This window comes from Cnephaeus nilssonii, assembly GCF_951640355.1.
Source record: "Cnephaeus nilssonii genome assembly, chromosome: 13".
Taxonomy (NCBI): domain Eukaryota; kingdom Metazoa; phylum Chordata; class Mammalia; order Chiroptera; family Vespertilionidae; genus Cnephaeus; species Cnephaeus nilssonii.
In genome coordinates, this window is record NC_137084.1 from 67,320,675 (window position 1) to 67,347,278 (window position 26,604).

At 44.9% G+C, this 26,604-nt stretch overlaps 2 protein-coding genes across 3 annotated transcripts in view; both read right to left on the reverse strand.

Moving 5' to 3' along the window:
- The window catches only part of MMP20 (matrix metallopeptidase 20), a 208,031-nt gene that overhangs the window by 47,740 nt on the left and 133,687 nt on the right, over positions 1-26,604 (reverse strand). The gene's annotated exons all lie outside the window — the stretch shown is intronic.
- Positions 1-26,604, reverse strand: part of TMEM123 (transmembrane protein 123) — a 44,621-nt gene that overhangs the window by 14,355 nt on the left and 3,662 nt on the right. The window contains exon 2 of one of the 2 annotated variants that reach the window (XM_079788744.1): positions 24,384-24,440. The exons of the other annotated variant lie outside the window; for it this stretch is intronic. Within the exon in view, the coding sequence (XP_079644870.1) occupies positions 24,384-24,440 (57 nt within the window). The remainder of the gene's footprint in view (positions 1-24,383; positions 24,441-26,604) is intronic. 2 annotated transcript variants of the gene reach the window in all.

A 26,604-nucleotide genomic window follows, 5' to 3' on the forward strand; every position in this document is an offset into this window, starting at 1 on the left:
CGCCAGCCAGGCCTAGGGACCCTACCTGTACATGAATTTCGTGCACTGGGCCTCTAGTACCAAAATAAACAACAACAAAAATTGATTAAAGTCTTAAATATAAGACCTGAAACCATAAAACTAGAAGAAAACATAAGGAGTAAACTCTTTAATTTCTTTTTAAATATGTCTCTTTGGCCAAGGGCAACAAAAGAAAAAAGCAAATGGGACTACTCAAACTAAAACGTTTTGCACAGTGAAGGAAACCATCAACAAACCTTAGAAACTGTGATGGACACTTCCTGTTGGTCCCTCCAGATCCCTCCCTCCCTTGTCCCGCCTGCTCTCTGACCTGGGAAAGAGCCATTACGAATCGCACTGATACGCTCCCTTGCCACCTAGGCTTCTGGTTTGGTTCGGCCAAAGAGAAAGCATCATTTGTTAATGCTTTATGTTCCTCATTTTTATTAGCTTGTATAACTAACTTAACTGGAAACACGGTGTATTTTACTGTTCGGCATTAGATCCAACCAGGAACAAGTTCACAGTCTCAAGTCCAGTCCTGTGTGCACTAAAGCTATCCGTCTGTCCACATGCTATTTATTTAATCAATATTTAAACAGTCTTCATTCTGAGCCAGACACTGTGCTAAATGTCTTAAAAATATTCCAATTTTCATAATTACCCTAGGAGGCAGCTGCTATGGTCCCTTGCATTTTACAGATGAAACTGAGTCATGGAGCGGTTAACTTGAGCACAAACTAGTAAGGGGAGGAGCCAAGATTTGAACTTAGGCAGTTTGGCCACCACGCTGAAAAGCTTTGGTTGGGATGGGTGAGTGAGTGTGTCCTTGCCCCACCGTTGACTTCCCTAAGAATAAGCTGGTCATGGATTTTAGGTAGAAAAAATAACCACATAAACATTCTCAGAATTACTCTTAAGTATTTAGTAAACCTCAGCTGGGCATGTAACAAACACTCTTCATGTTCCATGTTCCACAGACCTACGTACAGAAAACACTACCGGTCCGTCTGCATTGTAAAACACACATAACACAGGAACAACTTCTCATCTCCTGAAAGATTTCCTTTTCCCCGGCAGCGCTATAACAGGTGAGAGAACAGGTCTGAAATATTTGGAAATAACATCATTAGAACTGTAACTGCAGCCTCCAAAGGCTGTGCAGGTGGTGCTGTCAGTCGGTTGCAGAAGATCCATGGCCCAACCATGGAGAATAAGCGTGCGTAATGTGCAGCTGCCACAGAAGAATTTGGTCATTAACGAGCTCAAAGCACCACAACAAAGGGATATTCAGTCAGCAAAAACGGAGTCTGCTCCCATGTCAGCAGAAAGAAATCCCTAGAAATGACAACTGTGCAGGTTAGTATCCACTAGTACATAATTTCAATTCATTGTGTAGAGGCACTAGGAAATGTAATATTTAGTATTGCATATTTTTTCTTGCACAGCAGAAGAAAAATATGAATTTTGCTGTTACTAAAAATATATACTTTATTAAATGCTAGAAATGGGACCAGAGTCAAGACTGGGTTTGCTCCTCACAACTGTGACTCAGGAGGTAAGGTAAATGCCCTACATCGCTCACTGTCAGATGGAGTGGAAGCAGACCTTAACACAGGCCATCCGACTTCTCTGGAACGGACGATCTTTTCACTGCTTTGGTCATTTTTCCTGATGAGAATCCATCCTAATTCCAGAGCCTGCTGAATTTACTTTAGGTACTAATTTTATCACTGACTCTCTTCATTGCACTAAAATCACCTTCAATAAACAAATGTACATACATAATACCAAAAGCTGAAGCTAAAACAAGAGCTTATTAGATTTTTTGTTGTTGTTAAAGATACTTTTCCATTGCTTTTCAGAGAGAGTGGAAGGGAGGGAGAGAGAAATAAAGAAATAAGGGAGGGAGGGAGGAATGGGAGGGGGGTAAGAGAGAGAGAGAAATGGATGTGAGAAAACACATCGACTGGTTGCCTCCCAAATGTGCCCCAACCAGGGGCAGGGGATGAACCTGCAACCCAGGTACGTGCCCTTGACCAGGAATCGAACCCGCAACCCTTTGGTGCATGGGCCAACACTCTAACCACTGTGCAACAATGGCCAGGGCAGATTTTTAAAAATTTAAATTTAAAAATCAAGAGCTTCATATAATTTTTATTAAGCAATACTGAAGACTTACAAAAGGTACAAAGAATAATACAAGCATCTGTGTTCTCACCAACATGATTAAGAAATAAAACTTTGCCAATTAAGAAATCCCCAAAAGGTGTGCTCCTCCCCAATTGTAATTCTGTCACGAAGAACTACTATCCTGAATTTATTATAAAATTCTTTCTATTTTTACTTCACACTATTTCTAAGCAGTATAGTACTGTTTGTCACATGTTTAAATTTTATATAACTAGCATCATGTTATAGGTACTTTTCTGTTCCTGCTTTTTGTACTCAACATTACATTAATGAATTTCATTCATGTTAACATCGACTCCTCTATGCATTTCACTCATTCCTCATTGTTTTTAAGTTTCTTTAATACTGAGACTTATGTTCACTCATTCCTCATAGTATTTAAATTTCTCCAATACTGAGAATTATGTTTGGAAATGTTTTCTGTTTCTATGAGACCGACTGCATGCAATGACTAGCTCAAATACCTTTCTGAATAATCTACCCAGAACACAGCTGAAAGGCAAAACATTGTCTACACTCAGGCTCTTTAGTTGTAAGAGATCCATCCCCTTGTGCCCTCACGCAAAACCCTAGCAACTACTGACCCAGCAATTCTACTTCTAAGAATCTAGCTAAATGCTAGCTCAAGTTGGTAAGGGTATGTATGTACATTCACTGCAGCACTGTTTAGAAGAGTAACAATATCCACGAATGGGGGGCCCGGTCAAGGAAATTATGCACATCCATATTAGGAAACATAACACAAACATGGAAATGAATCAGACAGAGCTATGCATACTGTGGGGGTTTTAAAATATGCCCACAAATTCTTTCAGATTCCTCCCTTCAAAAGCTTAAGTCTAATTCCACTTCCCTTGTAAGTTAGAATCTTGCTTTTAACAGAATGTGGCAAAAGTAATGGTGTGTGACTTCTGAGGCTAGGTCATAAAAAAGCCAGCTTCTATCTGTCTCTCCACCATCTAGGCATCTCCAGGAATGCTCACTCTGCAGGAAGCCTGCCACCATGCTGTGAGGATACACAAGCAGCCGTATCCTACATCAGGGGAGGAACCGAAGCCGCCAACAGCCAGCCTATAATTATGTTAGTTCACCTCCGAAGTGAGTCGTTCAGCCTCACTCAAGCCTTCATGACTGCCACCTCAAATCTGACCTGAGCTAAGTCACTACTTAACTCCTAGTCCACAGGAACAGTGAGATAATAGATAAACCACTAAGTTCTGTTATGTAGCATAACCAATAAGGTGCTAAGACAAAAAGATCAATATTCCGTATTCCAGTCAAAACTGTCAACTTGTAGAACGTTGGGAATATGCCTATTTTGGATATTCATACCAGCAAACAGTGATTATATCTAGGGAATTTGGGGAAAAGAAAGGGAGGGGACAGAGTCTTTTTATTTTATTTTATATGTTTTTCATTGCTTGAAAGATTAAGTGCATCCATTATTAACTTCCAATGAAGATAAAAACCAATAAAGGTAAAAAAAACACATCTCACCCTTTGTAAAAGCAAAGAACAAAATTACCTTAATTTTAGACACATTGCTACCAAGTTCTATTGTGTGGTTTCCTAGTTGACTGCTGATTAAAAGCTGTAAATTGAGGGAGGAGTGAGCTATTAGAGGGAGGCATATTGCCAGTACAAAGACATGACAGTTGAGTCTGTTAGAAACAGGAGATAGAAGCTAAAATAAACCATCTGAAGCCACTCAAGCGCAGAAACAACGACTGCTATGTATCTAGAAGCCTCTGAGGATGTAACTACCTCACAGGACTATAATTATAAAAAGCAATCTTACCTTATAATAGAGAAACATGCAAATTGACCGCACCTCCGCTATGCCCATGATTGGGCCAGCGGAGGCTGAGGGCGGGACTCCGGGTGGCCTGTCAACCGTTGATAAAATCAAGATGGCGGTGCCCAGTGGCCGCGCCAGAGCTGCTGCTCCCCGGGGGTGCCTGGGGTGATCGGCACCCCGGGGGGGCGTGGCCACGCCCGTGCAGCTGCTCCCCGGGGGTGCCTGGGGTGATCGGCACCCCGGGGGGCGTGGCATGGGGGCGTGGCCGCTCCCTGGGGGTGCCTGGGGCGATTGGCACCCCGGGGGGCGGGGCCGCACACCTGCTGCCGCTCCCCGGGGGTGCCTGGGGTGATCGGCACCCCGGGGGGGCGTGGCCGTGCCCGTGCCTGCTCCCTGGGGGTGCCTGGGGCGATCGGCACCCCGGGGGGCGTGGCCGCACACCTGCTGCCGCTCCCCGGGGGTGCCTGGGATGATCGGCACCCCGGGGGGGGCTTGGCCGCGCCCGTGCCCGCTCCCCTGGGGTGCCTGGGGTGATCGGCACCTGGGGGTGCGTGGCCGCGCCCCTGCTGCCAGTCCCCGGGGGTGCCTGGGGCGATCGGCACCCCGGGGGTGCATGGCCGTGCCCGTGCCAGCTCCCTGGGGGTGCCTGGGGCGATCGGCACCCCGGGGGGCGTGGCCGCACACCTGCTGCCGCTCCCCGGGGGTGCCTGGGGCGATCGGCACCACAGGGGGCGTGGCCGCACACCTGCTTCCGCTCCCCGGGGGTGCCTGGGGTGATCGGCACCCCGGGGGGCGTGGCATGGGGGCGTGGCCGCTCCCTGGGGGTGCCTGGGGCGATGGGCACCACGGGGGGCGGGGCCGCACACCTGCTGCCGCTCCCCGGGGGTGCCTGGGGTGATCGGCACCCCGGGGGGGCGTGGCCACGCCCGTGCAGCTGCTCCCCGGGGGTGCCTGGGGCGATCGGCACCCCGGGGGGGTGTGGCCGCGCCCGTGCCCGCTCCCTGGGGGTGCCTGGGGTGATCGGCACCCCGGGGGGGCTTGGCCGCGCCCGTGCCCGCTCCCCTGGGGTGCCTGGGGTGATCGGCACCTGGGGATGCGTGGCCGTGCCCCTGCTGCCAGTCCCCGGGGGTGCCTGGGGTGATCGGCACCCCGGGGGTGCGTGGCCGCACACCTGCTGCCGCTCCCCGGGGGTGCCTGGGGTGATCGGCACCCTGGGGGGCGTGGCCGCACACCTGCTGCCGCTCCCCGGGGGTGCCTGGGGTGATCGGCACCTGGGGGGCGTGTACGCGCCCCTGCTGCCAGTCCCCGGGGGTGCCTGGGGTGATCGGCACCCCGGGGGGGCGTGGCCGTGCCCGTGCCCACTCCCTGGGGGTGCCTGGGGTGATCGGCACCCCGGGGGGCGTGGCCGCGCCCCTGCTGCCGCTCCCCGGGGGTGCCTGGGGCGATGGGCACCCCGGGGGGCGTGGCTGCGCCCATGCCCGCTCCCTGGGGGTTCCTGGGGTGATAGGCATCCCGGGGGGGCGTGGCCATGCCCGTGCAGCTGCTCCCCGGGGGTGCCTGGGGTGATCGACACCCCGGGGGGCGTGGCATGGGGGCGTGGTCGCTCCCCGGGGGTGCCTGGGGCGATGGGCACCCCGGGGGGGCGTGGCATGGGGGCGTGGCCGCTCCCCGGGGGTGCCTGGGGTGATCCGTGTGAGAGGGATGTCCAACTGCAGTTTTAGGCCCGATTCCACAGGGATCGGGCCTAAAACTGCAGTTGGACATCCCCCGAGGGGTCCCATATTAGAGAGGGTGCAAGCTGGGCTGAGGGACACCCTCCCCAGTGCACGAATTTCGTGCACCGGGCCTCTAGTCCTATATATAAAAGGCTAATATGCAAATCGACTGAACAGCGGAATGACTGGTGGCTATGAGCTGCCCCCTGGTGGTCAGTGTGCTCCCACAGGGGGAGCGTCGCTCAGCCAGAAGCCCTAAACTGGGCTCATGGCTGGCGAGCGCAGTGGCGATGGTGGGAACTTCTACGGATGTCCTACCGATGGCTACCGGACTGCGAGGGCACAGGCAGGGCTGAGGGACGCCGCTCTCCTGAGTGCACAAATTTTGTGCACCGGGCCTCTAGTATTTATATAGCAGTAAGTAGTTTACAAAGTATTCCACATACAGAATTTTATTTTATCCCATAATAAACCTTGAGGTATATAGAAGTATTTTTACTGCCATTTTACTGATTTGGAAACAAACCCAGGGAGTGGAGCCAGGGCACAAAAACACCCAGAATTCCATTCTAAAAATAAAAACTTGATTATATAATAACACCAGTTATCTGACACCGAAAAGAGAGAGGGTGAAGCTTATAGATGTGGGTCATGACATGCTACAGCCAGAATGAGTGTTCCCTCCATGACACGCAACTCTGCATGACTGTAGAGTCAGAAGCAACCTTTCCAGAAACAGTCTTGGTACAAGGCAAACACATGTTCTTCTCAGGGGGCTATGGGAAATGCTGGAGGCGGCAGGAAATCATTGTTGAAAAAGTCAAAGTGGGAATGCAGAAAATTCTAATTTGTGTCCATTTCTAGTCTCCAGTTAACAGCATATGTCTAATTATCTGTCAATCACTTGAGATTCTGAAGAGGTCACCAGGTACATTAGAAAGAAAGGCAGGGCCCTAGCCAGTTTTGCTCAGTGGATAGCACGTTGGCCTGAAGACTGAAGGGTCCCGGGTTCAATTCCAGTCAAGGTCATGGACCTTGGTTGCAGGCTCAATTCCTGGCCCTCGTCAAGGTGCGTACAGGAGGCAACTAATCAATGTCTCTCTCTCTCCGTCTCTCCCAGTCCCTTGCACTCTCTGTAAAAAAAAAGGTCAATGGAAAAATATCCTCGGGTGTGGATTAACAAAATAAATTTAAAAAAAATGCCCAACTCGTATGGCTCAGTGGTTGAGTGTCCACCCACGAACCAGGAGGTCACGATTCGATTCCAGGTCAGGGCACACACCCAGATTGCAGGCTCGATCCCCAGTAGGGGACGTAAGGAGGCAAACGATCAATGATTTTCTCTCATCACTGATGCATTTATCCCTCTCTCGCTCTCCCTTCCTCTCTCTGAAATCAATAAAAATATATTTTAAAAAAGAAAGGCAGGGTCAACCAGTCCTGTCCTTAAATGGTTACAAAGTCACTTTCTTTCTGTACAACTTTTCCTCATCTCTAAAATAGGGAAAACAATAATTTATTCATTTGGTTATTTTGTGGAATTCAACAACAAGGGTGAAACACCTATTTAATGCTTGGCAACAACATTATGTTCAGCAGTGGTTACCATGGTTACCACCACTACCATCATTTTACAACAGGGTAAACATGCAAAGATGGCCTGGGCCTTCTTTCCAGCACAGACCGGTTCCTTCCCCCACACCTTTCTTCACGTCTCCAATGACATGCCTGTTTTTCCTCACTCCACCTCTGAAGGTCACATCCACTCAGACCTAGTTCATGCTAGTTCCTCTAAGACTTCCCAAAATGAAAGTAACCTCTCCTTCTTGAGTGCTCACTTATGTTTTTTTGCACTTTTATCACTACACTTAGCATACTGGTCTTTGATAATAGCTGTTTTTGTTTTTATTACCTTTCCAATTCAATTATAAGCACCCTAAGGGCAGTATCTATGTCCAGCTTATTCTCTGCAACTCCCGTAGTACCTGGCACACTCCCAAAACACATTAAGTTCAAAATGAACCTTTGCTGAGTGAATATAGCAAAGAAATATCAGAGGCTTATATAGCAGAATTATCACTAAACTTCAATAGGAAGATCAGCAGGGTTTTTGTACCTTTGAATCTAACTACAGTAACCTATTAGAACTCTGATTTCTCCACTTCTGACTACTGTACTTGGATCATTATTAACAGTAATAGTTAACATGTACATAGCACTTATTACGTGTCATGCACTGTTTTAAGTTCTTTATATATACTAGTATTTACTCATTGCATCCTCACACAACGCTATAAAGTAGTACTGGGAGTAAACTAAGGCACAAAGATTTTTTTTTTAGATATATTTTTATTGATTTCAGAGAGGAAGGGAGAGGGAGAGAGAGATAGAAAAATCAATGATAAGAGAGAATCATTAATCAACTGCCTCCTGCACGCCCCCTACTGGGGATCGAGCCAGCAACCCGGGCATGTACCCTTGATCAGAATCAAACCCGCGACCCTTCAGTCTGCAGGCCGACGCTCTATCCACTGAGCCTAACCAGCTAGGGCTAGGCACAGAGATTCACATCATAGTCCCCCCAACAGTATAAGAGAAAGAAAGGCCAATGAAAATGCAAATCAGTCAAAATAGGAGCCAACAATTTTTAAAAGTTATAATGGCCAAAAAAAATTGATTAAGCATTGCAACACTCTACACAGTTTACCTCAATCAGTCTTCACAAAACCCTGCGGGTTGGAATCAGTTGTATGTTTCACCTTCCATTCTTTCCCTATTCATATTTTAGTGGATATTAATGTATATGCTTTCTCCCCAAAGTAAAAGAATTTTCTACTATCTATCATCTATAATCAATTTCCACCGTTCTCCAGGAACACTTAGTTACTTCCAGCTAATTAGTGTAAAAGTTAAGCAGAATTATCTCCCTGACTGTGGGTCCTTAGATTTGCATAGGAACTTACTTTGCCGGAGGTCAACTGCATTGCAACTAATCAGTAGATTGACAAAGCATGTAAAATAAGTATTTTTAAAATAAAACATTTTCTAAATAAAACCCTTGAGTGGAAAATTACCTAGGATCAATTTCTTTACTGTAACTTATCTCCACGTAATGAGGTTGCTATATGTTTTAACAATCTCGAGGAAGTTATAAAAATTGTCTTTGACTTCATAATAGAAAATCCCAGAAAGGTTACAAACAAATAAGGTATGCAAGGATTTTGGTATGCCTTTCGTTGCTGTTAACAGTGAAGGCAAATTTACTTAGTAGAATATGAAAGATAACGATTGAATAAGCATGTGGCTTAATGTTAAAAAGGCTGTTTGATTCCCCACTTACTGTTCAACATCCATGACTGGCTATTACATTCACAATTAGAAAACTTCTATTTGATTTGGCGACATCCCAACTACTACAGAATATCGAAATAATTAACTGATGTAGGTGCCCCACCACAAAACTGAATAGCCAGTGTGGATAAAATTTTGTGTGTGGGCATATACATCAGTTATTGGATATTCTATTGTAATAGGGACGTCACTTTAAATCAAAAGCTAGATATGATTAAGCTTAGCGAGGAAGGCATGTCAAAAGCGGAGACAGGCCAAAAACTAGGCCTCTTGCACTATTTAGCCTAATTGTGACTGCAAAGGAAAAGTTCTTTAAGGAAATTAAAGTGCTACTCCAGTGAGCACACAAATGGTAAGAAACTGAAACAGACTATTGCTGATATGGACAAAGTTTTAGTGGTCTGGACAGAGGATAAAACCAGACAGAAGCCTGGTCTAGAGCAACACCCTTAAGCCAAAGCCTAATCTAGAGCAACACCCTAACGCTCTTCAGTTCTACGAAGGCAGAGAGAGGTGAGGAAGCTGCAGAAGGAAAAGTTGGAAGCTAGGAGTTGGTTCATGAGCTTTAAGGAAAGAAGCCATCTCCAAAACAAAAGTGCAAGGTGAAGCCACAACGGCTGATGGAGAAGCTGCAGAAAGTTATCCTGAAGATCTAGCCAAGATAATGAATGCAGGCGGCAACACTAAACAACAGCTATTCAGTGCAGGTGGAACAGCAGCCATCAAGGACTTTCATAGCTAGAGAGGAGAAGCCAGTGGCTGGCTTCAGAGCCTCCAAGGACAGGCTGACGCTCTCTACTCTGTCTGTGCTCTATAAACGGAGCAAAGCCTGGGTAACAGCCCATCTGTGAACAACATGGTTTACTGAATACTTTAGACCCCCTGTTGAGACCTACTGCTCAGCAAAAAAGATTCCTTTCAAAATATTACTGTTCATTGACAAAGCACATGGTTACCCCAGAGCTCCGATGAGGTGCACTATGAGATCCATGTTGTTTTCGTGCCTGCTAACACGGATCTGCAGCCCATGGATCAAGGAGTAATTTTGTCTTTCATGTTTTATTAAGAAATATATACCCCATAAGGCTATCGCCGCCATGGATAATGATTCCTCTGGTGGATCTGGGCAAAGTGAATTGAAAACCTTCTGAAAGGATTCACCATTCTCAACGTCATTGGAATGTGAATGGAAATTGTCACGAGAGAGTCACTTATCATGGGAACTAAAATGGAGCCAGGAGGTCATGAAGAGGTTGCCTTATGCTCATCCCACCCATGAACTTTTGAACCAGGTATGAGATCATATCCTGAACATTACTTCCTTTTCACCATGGCAACGAGACCATCTAAAGTCTCCATCCTGTCAAGAGCCAATCCAATCTCTGTATCTTTCATTTGCATAGAGGACCTAAATGAGGTTTGAATTCTTGGACTTTCACACTTACAAAGAGCAGTGATTTTCACTGCTGTGCTGCAAGAATTTTTAAAACACAACTGTTAGGGGCAGAAATAAAATATCAGAAACTAAGGATAAGAACTATTAATCATGCTCAGTTAACCATGACGGTTCTGTTCTGATTAGAAAGGACGTTTTCACTTGGCTGGGAGTTGTACGCCGTGGGACATGGGAGCTAATGTCAGAATGCAGTCCATCCTCCTGTCCCGAGAACTGCCTATCATTATGGAAAGATTTACAAACTCATGGCTGAGACAATCGAGTCCTAGAGGCACCTGCTCTTTACGACCCCCAGCCCCTATCCTACCTAATAATCCTACCTAATAATATATCCTACCTAATAATAGAGTAATATGCAAATTGACCGTACCTTCGCTACGCCCACAAGCCACGCCCACCAACCATGCCCACCAGGAAACCGTTGCAGGGACGTTGGGGTGTGGCGGAGCCCAAGGCCGGGAAAGCCTCGGGCGGAGGCTTTCCCGGCCTTGGGCACCAGCGGGGAGCCTGCATGGATCGCAGGCAACCATGGGGGTCGGCTCCTACGATCCGTAGCAGGGAGGCTGGGGTGCAGCAGAGCCAAGGCTGCCGCCCGGGGCCAAGCCCCGACCCTGAAAGAAGGCAGAAGGTAGTGGCCACAGCCAAGGCCTGGGTCCCCGGTGCCGGCAGAAAACTGGTGCAGCAGCCAGGTGAATGAAGGTCTATTGCACGAATCTTTGTGCAAACGGGCTGCTAGTCACCTATAATCTGGTCCTGGGGTGCCTGCCCTCCGGGACGCACCCCCCCCCCCTCAAGCACACATGACTTGTAACCTGTAATTATTATCACATGCCCACTTCCCCATGCCTGTAATTCCCACTTTCCCATGCAATCTTTGTCCTTCTACCCAATATAAGCAGCTGGCTTCTGGTGGGGTGCAGAGCAGGTTTTTGTGGATGACTTGCTGCTCTCCCAAACTGCCGGCATCACTGGAATAAACGCTCATATATGATTCAACCCTGTCTCTGCTTCATTGGCTGAAGTAGTGACAGGCAGCCCGGACCCCTTGATTGTCCAGTGACAATATCTGACTATTTAGTCAGGGGCACTGACATCTTTTCCCTTAAGACTTTCAAATGAAAACAGCTAACACAATAATTGCTTGGTATAAATGAATCAAAATTACCCCTATTTTTTGTCAGATAGGCAAAAAATATGTATTTTTGGTGTCCCACAGAATTTTAGTTCATGTGTGCCATGAGATGAAAAAGGTTGAAAATCACTGCCATAGAGGAACATCCTGGAACTTGCTCACCTCAGGACCTCACTACCGGAACCTAACCAATCCTTTTTAACTAGTCATCACGTTAGACAGCCAACAGGAAAAGTTTTCTTGACTGTATTTCAAAATGTGTGGTTTTGCCTTTATAAACTCTGCCTTTCTTTGTTCTCGCCGGAGTGCAAATCGAGTTCCTACCTGAATATGCGTCTCCCAGATTAGAATTCTGTAAGATCCCAAAAGAACTCCGCGTTGCTACACTCTCAGCATAAAACGTTAATGAGTGAGGATTTGCTTCTGGTAATGGAGAAAGTAAACTAGAATTAGCATTGCTAAGCGTCACTTAATATGGAGCTGGGAGGCCCTGAGGAAGTGGGGCCTAGGTTCTCAGAGCTGCTTCTAAGATGCTAACCTGTTGCTAAACTCTGCTCAAGGCTGAGCCAAAAACATCCTGGAACAACTGCCTGGTGGACATATAGGGACTTTTCTTCCTCCTTGTAGTTTTCACCTCCCTCGTTTGCATATTGGAACTAACCAATCCCCGCTCACCTGGCCAGCACCCTTCATTTGCATGAAGAACCTAAATGGCACTGCGCCTGGGATTTTATAAACCCTGCCTTTGTTCTCTTTGGAGTTCAATTTGGGTTGCCACCTAAATCTGCACCTCCTGGACTGCAATCCGTTTTGCTCAAATAAATGCTTTTTTATTTTCTTCAGTAAGGCCTAAACCAGTGGTCGGCAAACTGCGGCTCGCGAGCCACATGCGGCTCTTTAGCCCCTGGAGTTTTTAGCAAAGGCCAGCTTAGGGGTACCCTAATTAAGTTAACAACCATGTACCTACCTACATAGTTTAAGTTTAAAAAATTTGGCTCTCAAGAGAAATTTCAATCGTACTGTTGATATTTGGCTCTGTTGACTAATGAGTTTGCCGACCACTGGAAACCTATTCTATTCTTTGGTTAACACTTCTTATGGGTGAGCAAAAAAAAAAAAAGTGGTTTCTTTAGAGGGAATCTCCCCCTGGTGAAGAGGCTGTGAAGACTGTTGTAATGACAACAAAGTATGTAGAATTATTACATAAATTTAGTTGACAGAGTAATGGCAGGGTTTGAGAGGACTGACTCCAATTTTGAAAGAAATTCTACTGTCAAACAACAACTCATGCTACAGAGAAATCATGTGTGAAAGGAAGAGTCAACCGACGTGGCACATCTCATTGTTGTCTTATTTTAAGAAATTACCACAGCTACCCCCCAACCTTCAGCAACCACCACACTGATCAGCCAGGAGCCATCAACACTGGAGCAAGGCCCTCCACCAGAAAAAGATTACAATGTGCTGAAGGCTCAGATGATGGTTGGCATTTTTTTAAGCAATGAAGTATTTTTAAATGAACGTAGGTACTTTTTTTTAGACAATGCTATTGCACACGTACTGACCATAGTCAGTGTGAGTTCATGTGACTCACTCTTTCGCTGTGGTCTGGAACTGAACCCACAATGTCTCCAAGGTATGCCGGTGTCTGGTGATGAAAAGTAATTTAAAAAGCACGGACTGCATATCTGCATATGTTAAGAAGTTATTGGGACTGATGTCACCAAATGATGATGAAACAGGAATTTTAGGGGAATACAGGCAGGCTTAGGGAATTTTTAGGATTGGGGTCCATAGATTGGGAGAAGGTACATCTCCACAACACAAGGAAGCCTGGTGCAGTTACATTTCCATAAGACAAGGAAGCAGCAACAGGTACATCTCCATAACACAAGGAAGCCAGGTGCAGGGAGCAGCAACAGTTGCATTTACCTAAGAAGAGGGAGCTGGAAGTAGCCAAAAATGTCTATGTTTACAAAATAAAGAAGAAGGAATAAAGCCAGAAAGAAAAAACAATGAGGGAGGAGGGCATCACATGTCCCCTGTGGTGTTTGACCTTTGAGCCCAGGAGTTACTATCTTAACCAGTCTAAGGGAATAGTGACCAATCAGAGGGGATATCAAGGCACCAGGATCTGCAGCCTTTATAAGCCACAGGGAAAAAGAACTCAGTGGGACCCTATTCCCCCTCCCCACATGGGAATCCATTCTGTGGGACCCTTTTCCCCCTCCCCACATGGGAGTCTGAACTTGTTCTTCAATAAATTTCCACCTTTGCTATACCATCTTCTGTCCGTGGATTCGTTCTTCGATTCCGGGGGACAAAGAATCCGGGTTCCAGTCCAAAAATTCCTTTTCACTGACAAAGGACATTCCTGACTTTGTTCCCTCATAAGATCAACTAACAAGTATTCTTGGACAAGACACCACTGAGAGAATCCTAGAACACAGGGGTAAGAGGGTGGAGGTGTGTGTGTGTGTGTTTGAAGTACTCCCTGCATCCCGGAGACCAAGACAGACTACACGAAGAGCAGGAAGTCGCTCTCCTCCAGGATGGCACAGAACCAGGCTGAGAGGTCTCTCCTGTGCCTAAAGTTCACTCAGGGGGAAGAGAGAGCCCAGGGTGGACACCCAAGTCGGCAATCCTAACCAACTGTTCTCAGCCAGCAGTACCTTCTTCCACGGACTTCAAAGCCCAGATAGTGACCTCATCCAAAACAGACCCTGCGAGCAAGCCCCACCTGCCCAAAGGTGTTACCAGCAGACATGTTCAGAAACCCAAACTCAGCTGATCGATGAAGAACTTTCTCCCCCAAAGCAAAGTCTATCATGTCTGGAAGAGGAGACGGCTTATTCAGATGTGCAGATACCAACAGAAGGAATCACAGGTCACCAAAAAGCTGGTAACAATGATGCCACCAAAGGAAACAAAGTGCTAAGTGAGGCTGTAGGAGGGGCTCTGTGGTTGGTTGGGTTCTTTGGTCAGGGTTTCTTGGTGGTTGGGACTGAGTACTCTACTTGGCAGTCGGCGGGGCTAGGAATTAGCTTCTCTGCCCTGGGGGGGGGGGGGGGGCAGCAGGATGGGCCCCAGGGCCTGCACAGCTTGTTGTTTGGGGACCCAAATCAGGGAAATACTATTTGTGACAGAACCAGGCTTTGACTGCCTATCACCATGAAAACCAAACTCATGAGACAGATGCTGGTGAAAAAGGTTTATTCGAGTGCCAGCATCTCAAGAAGATGGGGGGCTACTGTCCAAAGCTCATCTTAGCATCTCAGTGCAAGCAGTGGTTTTTAAAGGGAGGGAGAGGAAGAGCAGAACAAAGAGATCAGGAGGAGGGGCTGTGAACGAGCAGGCAGTGTCCTTGCTGGCCCTGATAAGGACTGTCAGTGCCAGCATCCTGGAACTGGTCAGAGCTAGCCAGATTCTGCAGCTGGGTGAGCTGTATCCACCAAAGTCGTGTGTACAAGCAGGATCGAACTGCTGATACCTGCAATACACTTATAAAGAAACTGCCAATATGTGAGTTCCTTTTATCAGTTTGTTAGTATATTTTATTCTAATTCCATTTTATGGTTGGGCAAAGTAGTATAAAGTTTTTATTCACTGTTACATGTTCACTGTTGTCATCATGTGGTGTATAACTGTCTAAGTTTTCAAAAGTCAAAAACAAAGAATTTCAAAAGCAGTAAGAGAAAGGAGAAAAATTACCTACAAGGGATCCCTCCTCATAAGACTATCAAAGGATTTCTCAACAGGAATGTTTCAAGCCAGGAGACAATGGGATGTTGTACTCCAAATATTGGGGGAAAACAAAACCTGCCAACCACAAATTCTATACCTGGCAAAGCTGTCCTTTAGAGAAATAGGCTTTCCCAAACAGGAACTGAAGGAGCTCGTCACCATTAGACCTGCCTTATAAGAAATGCCAAAGGAAGTTATTTGAGTAAAAGATTGCTAATTAACATCATAAAAACGTAAGAAGGTAATATAAAAGTCACTGGTAATGGTAAATATATAGTCAAAGTAAGATTCTGTAATATGGTACTGGTGGTGCACAATTCACTTAGAACTCTAATTTAGAAGTTAAAAAACAGATACAGTAAAAATAACCCAAGCTACAATAATCTGTTTTTAATTAAACAATATAAAAATACGTTAACTGTATCATGAACAGACTGAAATGTGAGAGGGAATAGAGAAGTGTTAAAGTTTAGAATTCTTTTGGAGTTGTTATCAGTTGCAAATAGGATGTTATAATATTAAGTCTCATGGTAACCACAAGGGAAAAACCTATAGTACTTACACAAAAGAATATGATAAAGAAGTCAAAGCATGCTGTACCAAAAGACATCAACACACACACACACACACACACACACACACACACACACACACAGCAGGATGCAAAACAAGGAACAATGGGTATACAAAAAAGCCAGAAAAATATTAACAAAATGGCAATAGTAAGTCCTTACTTGTTAATAATTATTTTAAATGTAAATAGACAAAATTCTCCAATCAAATTATCTCTTCAGTAGAATGGCTGAATAGGTATAAAAACAAGATCCAATGATATGCTGCCCACAAGAGACTCACTTTAGCCTCGAAGACACACAACCTGAGAGTGAAGGAATGGGAAAATATATTTCAAGCAAATGGTATCCAAAAACCTCCAGGGGTAGCCAAATTTATATCAGACAAAACTGATTTTAAACTTTTAAAAATGATAAAAAGAGACAAAGGGCATCATAAAATATAAAGGGTTCAATTCATCAATAAATTGTAATTGTAAGTATTTATGCACTCAACTTTGGAGCATCTAATATATAGAACTAAAACAAAATAAAGAAATAAACAGCAATACAATTTTGTTGGAAACTTTAATATCCCCTGCTCTCAACCATGGATAGATCATCGTGACAGAGAGGATCATTAAGGCAACAGCAGATTTAAACACAATAAACCAAATAGACGTAACAGACATACTGTTTCACACCCACTAGGATGGCTGGAATAAAAAAGTTACATAATAACAAGTGCTGGTAAGGATGTGGAGAAATCAGGATGCTCAGACACTGCTTGCGGGAATGAAAAACTGCAGCCAACAGTCTTCAGCAGTTCGTTAAACATAGAGTTACTATGAGCCAGCAATTCCACTCCTAGGTACATACCCAAGAAAAATAAATACATACATCCAAATAAATGTTTATTGCAGCATTATTTATAACTGGCCAAGAGGTGGAAACAACCCAAATGTCCTTCAATGATGAGTAGATAACCAAAATGTATGGAATATTATTCAGCCATAAAAGGGAATGAATGAAGTACTGGTGCAAGCTACAACTTGGATGAACATTGAAAACATTACATTAAGTGAAAGAAGCCAGTCACAAAATACAATATACTACATGACTCCATTCATGTGAAAGTCCAGAACAAGGACATCTATAGGGTCAGAAAGTAGATTAGTACTGCTTAGGGCTGAGGGTGGAAGTGGGGTAGGGAATTAGGGGATGGTAGCTAAAGGGCACTGGGTTTCTTTATGGGGTAATGACAATGTCCTAAAATTGACAGTGGTTGCACATATCTGTGACTATACTAAGAACCACTGAATTGTACAGCTGAAAGAAGTGAATTGTATGGTATGTGAATTATAGCCAATAAAGCTGTTTAGAAAAAACACACACCCAAAATCAGTATGAAAATATTCTCAAATTTACTCATAGTTAAAGGAATGTAAGTCTAAATGACGACACTTTATTAATCACATCTCAGCCAGTGGGAGTACACTGGTGTAACTTCTTGGAAGACGATTTAGCAATATGTCATCAATTAAAGTACACACACCACTCACTCAGCGATTCCACTACTAGCAAAGAGCACCACAGAAGCATACCAAGACTGACCCGGAAGGATGCTCACTGTAGCACTGCCTGAAAACGGCAGACGGCAAAGAACCTAACTGTCCATCCACAGGGATCTGGGTGAACGGGTTCTGCTGCGTCCGCATTGGGGAATGCTATGCGGCCATTAGGAAGGACGAGGTGTGAGACCAACTAGGCAGAGAAGAGTGCTTAGCATTGTCCATTTATGCTAATAAAAAACTTACATACTATATACAGATTATGCTTAAGTTACTTTTTGGAAGGAAGCATGTGAACCTGGTAACCATTTCTGTCTTGAGACACGAGACGAATGGCTGTCCCACCAAGGGAGGTGGGAAACACAACATCAGCTCTTCGGGTGGAAGGGAGGAGTCTGGCTTTTGACTGTTACGTACGTTTGGGAAAAGGACTGCTGGGCTCCACGGGGAAAGTAAGACTAGTATTATATACATACTGTTCAGACTTTTAGAAATCATGTACATGTCCTAGTTTTATTCTACAATAAACTTGAAGCAAAACGACACATTAAAAAAAGACAGAGATAAGCCAAAAGAGGAGGAGCCAAAAAGTTAACGTCTGCTACCAATTACTGCTGAACCCTAACCGGTACATCAGACAGTCTCTTCTTAAGAACTTGATACACATGCCCTAACCAGTTTGGCTCAGTGGATAGACTAGAGCATTGGCCTTCGGACTGAAAGGTCCCAGGTTCGATTCTGGTCAAGGGGCATGTGCCTTGGTTGCGGGCACATCCCCAGTGGGGGGCGTGCAGGAGGCAGCTGATCGACGTTGCTCTCTCGTCGATGTTTCTAACTCTCTCTCCCTCTCCCTTCCTGTCTGTAAAAAATTAATAATAATAAAAAAAAGAACTTTATACACGTGGGAACGTTACTCGAGGAATCTTGATGTATTACTCAACACGGAGGGTAAGCCTGAATTTCAGTCTGAGAGAAGTCACGAGAGGGCAGAGCCAGCCTGCCAGCTTCCTCTGAAAAAAGAGTCTAACAGAAAAGATACAAAAGGAAGTGCCACGCATTCAATCCCAGCTGGGCCCTTCTCCTACGCAAACTAGAATTCAGATTCCACAAGGACCTACTGTGCAGCCGGGGTGTGCCGGACCCGTCACAGGCTTTATCGGAAGACCGAAGGAGGCAGGAGGCAGGTGGTGGGCTTTTCTGCCCCAGGCCCACTTTTTGGGAGGGAAGTGAGGGGTGGCTATGTTTCATCATCTATAACCATCTTTAGTTTTTCCTGCTTTTAAAAAAAAATATTTTAAGAATGGCTCAAGCTTTTATTTTCCTCTTATTTCTGTGGCTGCTTTAGTCTTTTTCAGCATTTCTGGGAATTTTGCATGTTTCCTCAGTTCATGTACTTCCCCCACCGTTTATCTCTCCGAACCCGAGCGCTCGCTTTGGCAGCACTTACACTATCTCTCCTAACCCTGGTTTATCAGACCTCCTCCCCCTCCCCGCCCTCACAAACATTCACAATTTCCTGGGTTTTCCCAGAACTCATTCAACAGGCGGGTTACTCAGCCCCATCTCTCTAACCGTTAACATGTTAAATGTCCTCCTTTAGAGTCCTCACCAGATTGAGCACAGCAGCAGGTCTTGGCCTGAATTGGAAGCATTTCGGTGGGCCCCTAACTGCAGCTTTAGGACAGGGGCATGTTTCAGGAAAACACATCAGGACCGGCCATTTTATTATTACACCTGCTGCCCCGGGGATGTGGAGAGTATGAAGGGGCACAGTGGCTCAGAATCACTATCGCATTTTAATGCTTTCAGAGCCACACCCTCCCCCAATAAAGGAAAAAAAAAAAAAGACCCGGAGAAGTCAATGAATGTTGCCAGCATCCACATTTCCTGCCTTCTCTTCTGGAGCCTCTCCTACTGTTTCAAAATATAAATCTTCTACCTTAAATACTGATTCTGTTTCCTAACTTCCTCGGTGTAATAACGTAACTACGGTAACAGACGCACCAGTGCGTGCCAGCCGCAGTGACCCGCCGGCCTCTGCTCCCGGGTAATTCTCCACCACATTCATATATAGGTATACTCACTCATTTTATCCTGGTCATTGTTTTTTTTAATCACGGTCCCAAACCATCTTCCTTTGTTGCTTCTCTCCTTATAGTCTGGATCTCCCCACCTGGATATAAACTTCACGCGAGCGGGGATTCATCCGTCTTATTTGTCACTAGATTAGATGCCTCTGCCTAGAACAGTGACCGGCGGGGTGGGCAGTCAAAACAAACATCGGCTCACTGAATAAGTGAACATAATATTGCATGATTTCCCCGCTCTACATTCCTTGAGACAACATCTGATGATGTTAAAAATGACTAGCAATTTTCACATGTAATCTCAAAAACATGAGCTGAACACAATCAAGTCTTTGAGGAGCTGAGGCAGTTAAGTACAAACAAGTTCTTCATAGTAGTTAGTGCTGGTTCCTTAGCCCCATATCTCTAACCCTTAAAATGTTAAATGTTCTCCTTTATCAATCTCTAGTTAAAAACAAGTATCAGCATCTATAGGTCTGACTGTTTCCCTGTCTGTCTATCACCACCTGCATCTAAAGCAACCGGTCAGGCCACTGTTCTTGTGTTATAGCAGCTTACAACCAAGCAGCAAGTTTCCATCTAATATTTCTTTCATACACAAAACATTTTACCTAAAATAAGTAGAAAAAGGTAGTATGAAACATGGAGTTATGTACATGATGGATTCTTTCCACTTTAGTAAGACCTTTAGTGTTTCCATTGGGGGTAAAAATTGAACTACAAAATTATCTGAGTAAGTTGTTCCCAAATTTCCAATGCCCTCTTCTGCAGAAATCTAAGCCCAACCCATGTTTATCTGCTCAAATTGGTTATGGCCTTGCCAGGTCTCTGGAGAAGGCCAACCCTATTAGAATAGGCCACGTGACTGAACCAACTTGGGATGGGTTACCAAGCCAAAGGCAATCATGTACAGATGGAACATTAAGGGAGAAATTGCTTTGAAACTGGTTTGGTACAAACTATGCCCAAGAAAGGAGCTTCAAACTGGATGTAAGTACCCTGAACCCCTCAGATTCCTCTTTTTGGGGAAGCATCAATGCTAAGTAATGAGAGAAGGCTGTATCCTGAATGACAGTGAGCCGTTGTTCTGGCCACAGATGAGACCTGGTATCCTGAACCATGCCACATTCTCTTGCATTCTTGCCCAAACTCCCATTTCTAAAAATCATCTGGGCATGTGTCTTCCTTGCACCATAAAGAATACATTCATCCACCCACAGACTCTAAAATATAAACCGCCTAACTTTAAATGAAACAGGGGAAACCATTTTCTCCATAATCTGAAAACACAAACAAGTCCCTGCAGAAAAGAATGTCAAAGGTATGGCTGTTCTCGAATAACGATGAGGGCATTCAAAAAATAAAAACTGCTACGTGTAATTCAGTGGTATCATTGGAAAGTAACCTTAATTCCAGTTTCTTTGACCTCAGGTATCTATCTTACTCTATAAACAAGAAGAAACTCCCTCTACCCCCACCACGCTATAATAATGGGTAAGGTTAGAGCATGGACCAGTCATGTCTGCAAAATGCATGCAGCGGTTCTTCAATAAAGTTAAGTCAGCAATTATAAAATATGTCTTTGGTTCCATAATTCAGTTCAACCAACATGTGTGCATATCTGCTATGTATCGGGCACAGTGTTAGGAGCTAGGATGAATAAATCATTATACCACTTCCAAGGAACTCAGATGGAGACTAAAAAAAGTAGAGAAGAAAGATATACTGAATCCAATGTGGTAAGTCCTATAAAAAGTGACAGGCACCTCATGTGGAAGTAATATTGCTGGCAGCCTCCACTTCTCCCTGAAATACACATCATACAGGAGTTTGCCAAAGGAAGATGTTATTTTCCTTTTGGGATTGGTGCCAATTAAACTGGGCTAAATAGCACCAAACAAACTGGTAAACAGTATGTTCAAAAAACAGTGTTTCAACAATTAGAAACATCCGTGCTACTCTAACAGAAAATATTAAGCATCATGTCCTACACAAATTCAACTTGTTACATAAGGGTTTTCAAGATTCAAAGAAGATTCAAACATTTCCCTTAACTGTTAACAGTATCACAGTTATGTTCCCACTAGAGGCCCGGTGCACGAAATTCGTGCACGGAGGGGGGGTTGTCCCTCAGCCCAGCCTGTACCCTCTCCAATCTGGGACCCCTCGAGGGCAGTCGGACATCCCTCTCACAATCCAGGACTGCTGGCTCCCAACTGCTTGCCTGCCTGCCTTCCTGATTGCCCCTAACCGCTTCTGCCTGCCAGCCTGATCACCCCCTAACCACTCTGCTGCTAGCCTGTTTGCCCCCAACTTCCCTCCTCTTGCGGCGTGGTTACCCCTAACTGCCCTCTCCTGCAGGGTTGATCACCTCCAACTGCCCTCCCTTGCAGGCCAGGTGCCTCCCAACTGCCCTCTCTGCTGGCCATCTTGTGTCCACATGGGGGCAGGATCTTTGACCACATGGGGGCAGCTATATTGTGTGTTGCAGTGATGATCAATCTGCATAGTACTCTTTTATTAGATAGGATAGAGGCCTGGTACAGGGGTGGGGGCCAGCTGGTTTGCCCTGAAGAGCGTCCCAGATCAGGTGGGGGTTCCCTTGGGGTGTGGGGCGGCCTGAGCGAGGGGCCTGTGGTCGTTTGCAGGTGGGCCACGCCCCCTGGCAACGCAAGGGGAGGCCCTGGTATCTGGAATTTATTTTCCTTCTACAGTTGAAACTTTGTAGCCTGGAGCAGAGCCAAGCCTGGGGCTCCCTCTGAGGCCGGTAGCCATTTGTGTTGGGGTTATAATTGAAACTTTGTTGCCTTAAGCGGGTGGGTCCGGCCAGGGTGTGCGGAAAGCTTTGCTTCCCCTGTTGCCGGCGGCAACCCTGGCCTGCTCTCTCAAGCTCCATTCTGCCGCCATTTGTTTGAATTTGTTTACCTTCTATAATTGAAACTTTGTAGCTTGAGTGGAGGCTTAGGCCTGCAACGGCTGGCAGAAAGCTTGGCTTCCTCTGTTACCTAGGAAACCTTGCTCTCTGTGGCTGTAGCCATCTTGGTTTGGGTTAATTTGCATACCGACTCTGATTGGATGGTGGGCGTGGCTTGTGGGTGTGTCGGAGGTATGGTCAATTTGCATATTTGTCTATTATTAGATAGGATAACTGTTACAGTATCACAGTTATGGGAAGTGTTACACACTGAACAACAATGTTTATAAAACCTGTATTAACTGATCTTGTTAGAAAAAGTAATTTGAGGCCATGCTTTCTTTTTTTTCCCCTCAATAAATTTCCCTGAGCTACAGGGTCATTCAAAATCCTCCCACCAACTCTGAAGCTGTCCTCACAGCACTGTGCGGATCACTAACAGCTTCACAGTTGATGTCAGCAGTGGTCTATCTTGGCTGAAAAGTGTTTTTTAGAGCTAAGGCCACACCACAGTTTTCAGGATATTCAGCAGTACAGAATTAGAGTTAATAAAGGTCAACAGGAAAAGACACCTAAGAATTTAATAAACTATTTTAAGAAAACCCTCCCACAGCTGCCCAACAATAACCATTATTACATTTTGGGGTAATCTATCTAGTCTTCCCCTCCAATAAAAATGACTCCGTAGAATTACTGAAACGGAAGTAAAAGTATACCCTGACTATGTTCAGCCAGCAACCAGTAGGAAAAGGCATAGATAATGAAAAAACACAGAGGTAAGCTAACAATATGAACTCCCTGGAGCACTTGTACACCCCCGAGAATAAAACTCTACAAAGTTGAACAACAATGTGAATGTACCTATTGCCACTGAATTCTATACTTAAAAATGGCCGACATCATAAATATTGTTATATATATTTTTCCAGTGAAAACAAGACCCCCCCCAAAAAAAAAAAACAAACACACACACAAAAAAACCACAACAACAAGTCAGGGCTTGGTCCATTTTGTATACTTAGCGTCTAAAACATGTCAGCACATTAGAGACACTCACTAAATATTTGGTGAATAAAACTAGGGTCTAGCAATAGGATCTGTGTACCTTTTCCCTAGTTTCTACCTCAGTCAACTTTGAAGAATAAGGATAATAAAAAGATAACCTAAATATTGCTTACAAGAAACATGCCCTGCTGGTTTACTACTGATACTTAAGACATCAACCTGGTTCCTATAGCATCTTCCCAGCTAGTGAACTCAGAATTCCAAGGAGAAATCCATTTGTCCCAAACTAAAAGCACAGGAAAGTGTCTCAACAAGTGTGTCAACAGGGAAGCAAGATGGGGGTTGGGAGGACTGAAGTCGGATGGTTGCAATGTAAGCAGGGTCTACTTAGAGTCCACCAAGGCAACGTAAGGCTGTCATGGCCGGCCAGCTTAAAGTGACTTTTTCCTCAGCAAGACCAGCAGCTTTATATATATATATATATATATATATATATATATATATATATATATATATATTCATATTTCATGTGTACAGGCAGAGTGCAAAACCTTCACACCTAAAAATGTGCTTTAAAACACAGTATGAAGTTCTAATATGTTTTAGAATATATTCACATCTTTGCTAGACTGAGAAAGATTATTAATATGTTTTAGAATATATTCACATCTTTGCTAGACTGAGAAAGACTACATCATTTATTGATGCCTACTAAGGGCAGCCCTTGGGATAGGCTTTAGGGATTCATGAATAAATGATGGTTAAAACAGGTGAGTATACTGGCTTTCATGGACTTTCCTGCTGATATTACTTTGTATGTATTCTAGACAGAAAAAAATCCCTTTCTTGAACCTTTCTAAACATACCTGTTGGCTCAGTAGTAGAGGTATGGGAAAATGCGGAAGGTTGTCTGCTTGAAGAGCCTATAAAAATAAATAGCTTGTGATTAATGAGCATACAATAGTTAACTAAGAACACTGGCAATATATTGTGGTGGAGGTGTGGGGAGGGTCGATTATTCCACAAGAAGGTCTAAGGTCTACTTTTGCCACTGTTGCTATGAAACATACTGTCATTAAATCTGTAACTGTATTATTGTTTTTTCAAGAAGAAAACATATAGTTTATGTAACAAACACTTACATAGTACTTACAACAGTATGTGCCAGCCACTGGATAATTATGTAATAGCTTTTCCAAAATTCATTCACCCACATGAGGACACCGTGACTGGGGAGAGAGAAACTGATTTCTGCCACTACAACCCTGCTCTTCTGAGTGGAGTGGACTATCCTGGGAGGGTCCCTTCGTATTCATGGGTGCTCCAAGGCCTTGCACCACCAACACTCCTAACTTCATACAATTTAGAGAAGATAACTTCGCTTTTAATTGAAAGCCTTCTCAGCATGATTCTTAATTTTTTTATGTGCCCCAGGCATGAAACAGCTCCGGCCACCCCCACACACAGGCATCAAGCTAGGATGAACTAAGGACTGCACGTCTGCTTTGCCCTTGACCAATATAAGAGCAACACCACCAATCAGGTGTCTCCTTGTCCACTGCCAGGGGGTTAGGACTCTAAATTTTTAACTAGCACCTAAAAGATTTGGAAGAGGTTTAGAAGAACTCTATGCCCGTTACGCATTTTTTCAGTTGGTTTATTCATCTTGAGTCTTTGTATAAGTATATATATATACCACCTGGGAAGAGAGTAAGTGTGCTATTGTCTACTTTTCACCAAGGTAGCCTTCCCCCCCACACACACACAAAAAAACACACCCTCAGAGTACAACGAAAGGTGGGCAATAACAAGTTTGAAGGATCTATCTTAATTGCACGTGCAAATGTCTTCCTCTTGATAGAACTATAATCCACACACACAAAAATCTGGCGTGAAGATTAAACTTGAAAAAGATCAAGGTCAGTAGACCATACAGATGTATTCAGCAGTAGGTATCAACACAAATGTCAATGTTATGAAGAGCTTGGTACATGCCAGGCCTCCTGGGGAGCATGTAACGTGCATTAGCTCATCCACCCCTCCCAACAATTCTGAGGTAGGAATACTGTTTTGCAGTGACAGGAACTGAGGCCCAGAAAAGGCCGCCCAGCTAATAAGGGGCAGAGTCTGGATTCGGACCAGGCTGTTGAATTCCAAAGCCTGTGCGTGTGAGTGCCAAAACGGAACTGTTGATTTTCTACTATAAACCCACTCTCCCCCAGTCTTCCCAGTCAATGTATCACCAGTTGTTCCAACCCCAAATCAAGAGGTCCCAATGTGGTTCCTCCCTCTTCCTCATTCCACCATCCACTTCCATCCAATCCATTATGACTTCAGTTCCACCCCCTGAAAAGACCTAGAACCCACCCACTCACCTCCACTATCAGGTGCCACCATCTTTTGTCTGGACTACGGCAGGAATCTCCTGTTTCTCTCTCCCCGCTATTGTCACTCTTAGGAAGGATGATTTCCTGGTAATCCACTTTTAAAAGAAGTATCTACGTGGGCAGGCACTCTTTTTATAACCTGAGAGACTCATGGACAACCGTAAGTACAAGAAGGCTGAAGACTTGACAGAAAGAACAAGTATTCACTTGAGTAATACACTGAATTGGAGGGGTTGGAGTGGGGGGACTTAAGTTCATGAAGTGGTATAGACTCAGTATGGATTTATTTCATTTACTCTAACTGGGTACCCATTATGGTGGCCTGTGAAACCTGCGGCTCACTTTAGACAGTCCCCGTTATGTGAAGTGTCATGTTCTCCCACTCCCCAGCAGTCTGAGGACAGTTTGACTAGGGCAGTGATGGGCAACCTTTTGAGCTTGGTGTGTCAAACTTCGCCAAAAAACTGAGCATAACTCGGGTAGTGTGTCACTTTGAGGAAAAAACATTATTTCACAAATGTTTCATCCTCAGGAGCAGCCAATGTTTCATCCTCGGCATGCGGCCGCCTCAGCGGCCGCGTGTCATCAGAAATGGCTACGCGTGTCAGTGCTGACACGCGTGTCATAGGTTCGCCATCACTGGACTAGGGTTTGCCTGAGATTTGATAAATGTAATCAAGAACTGGAAAGAGCCATCTCC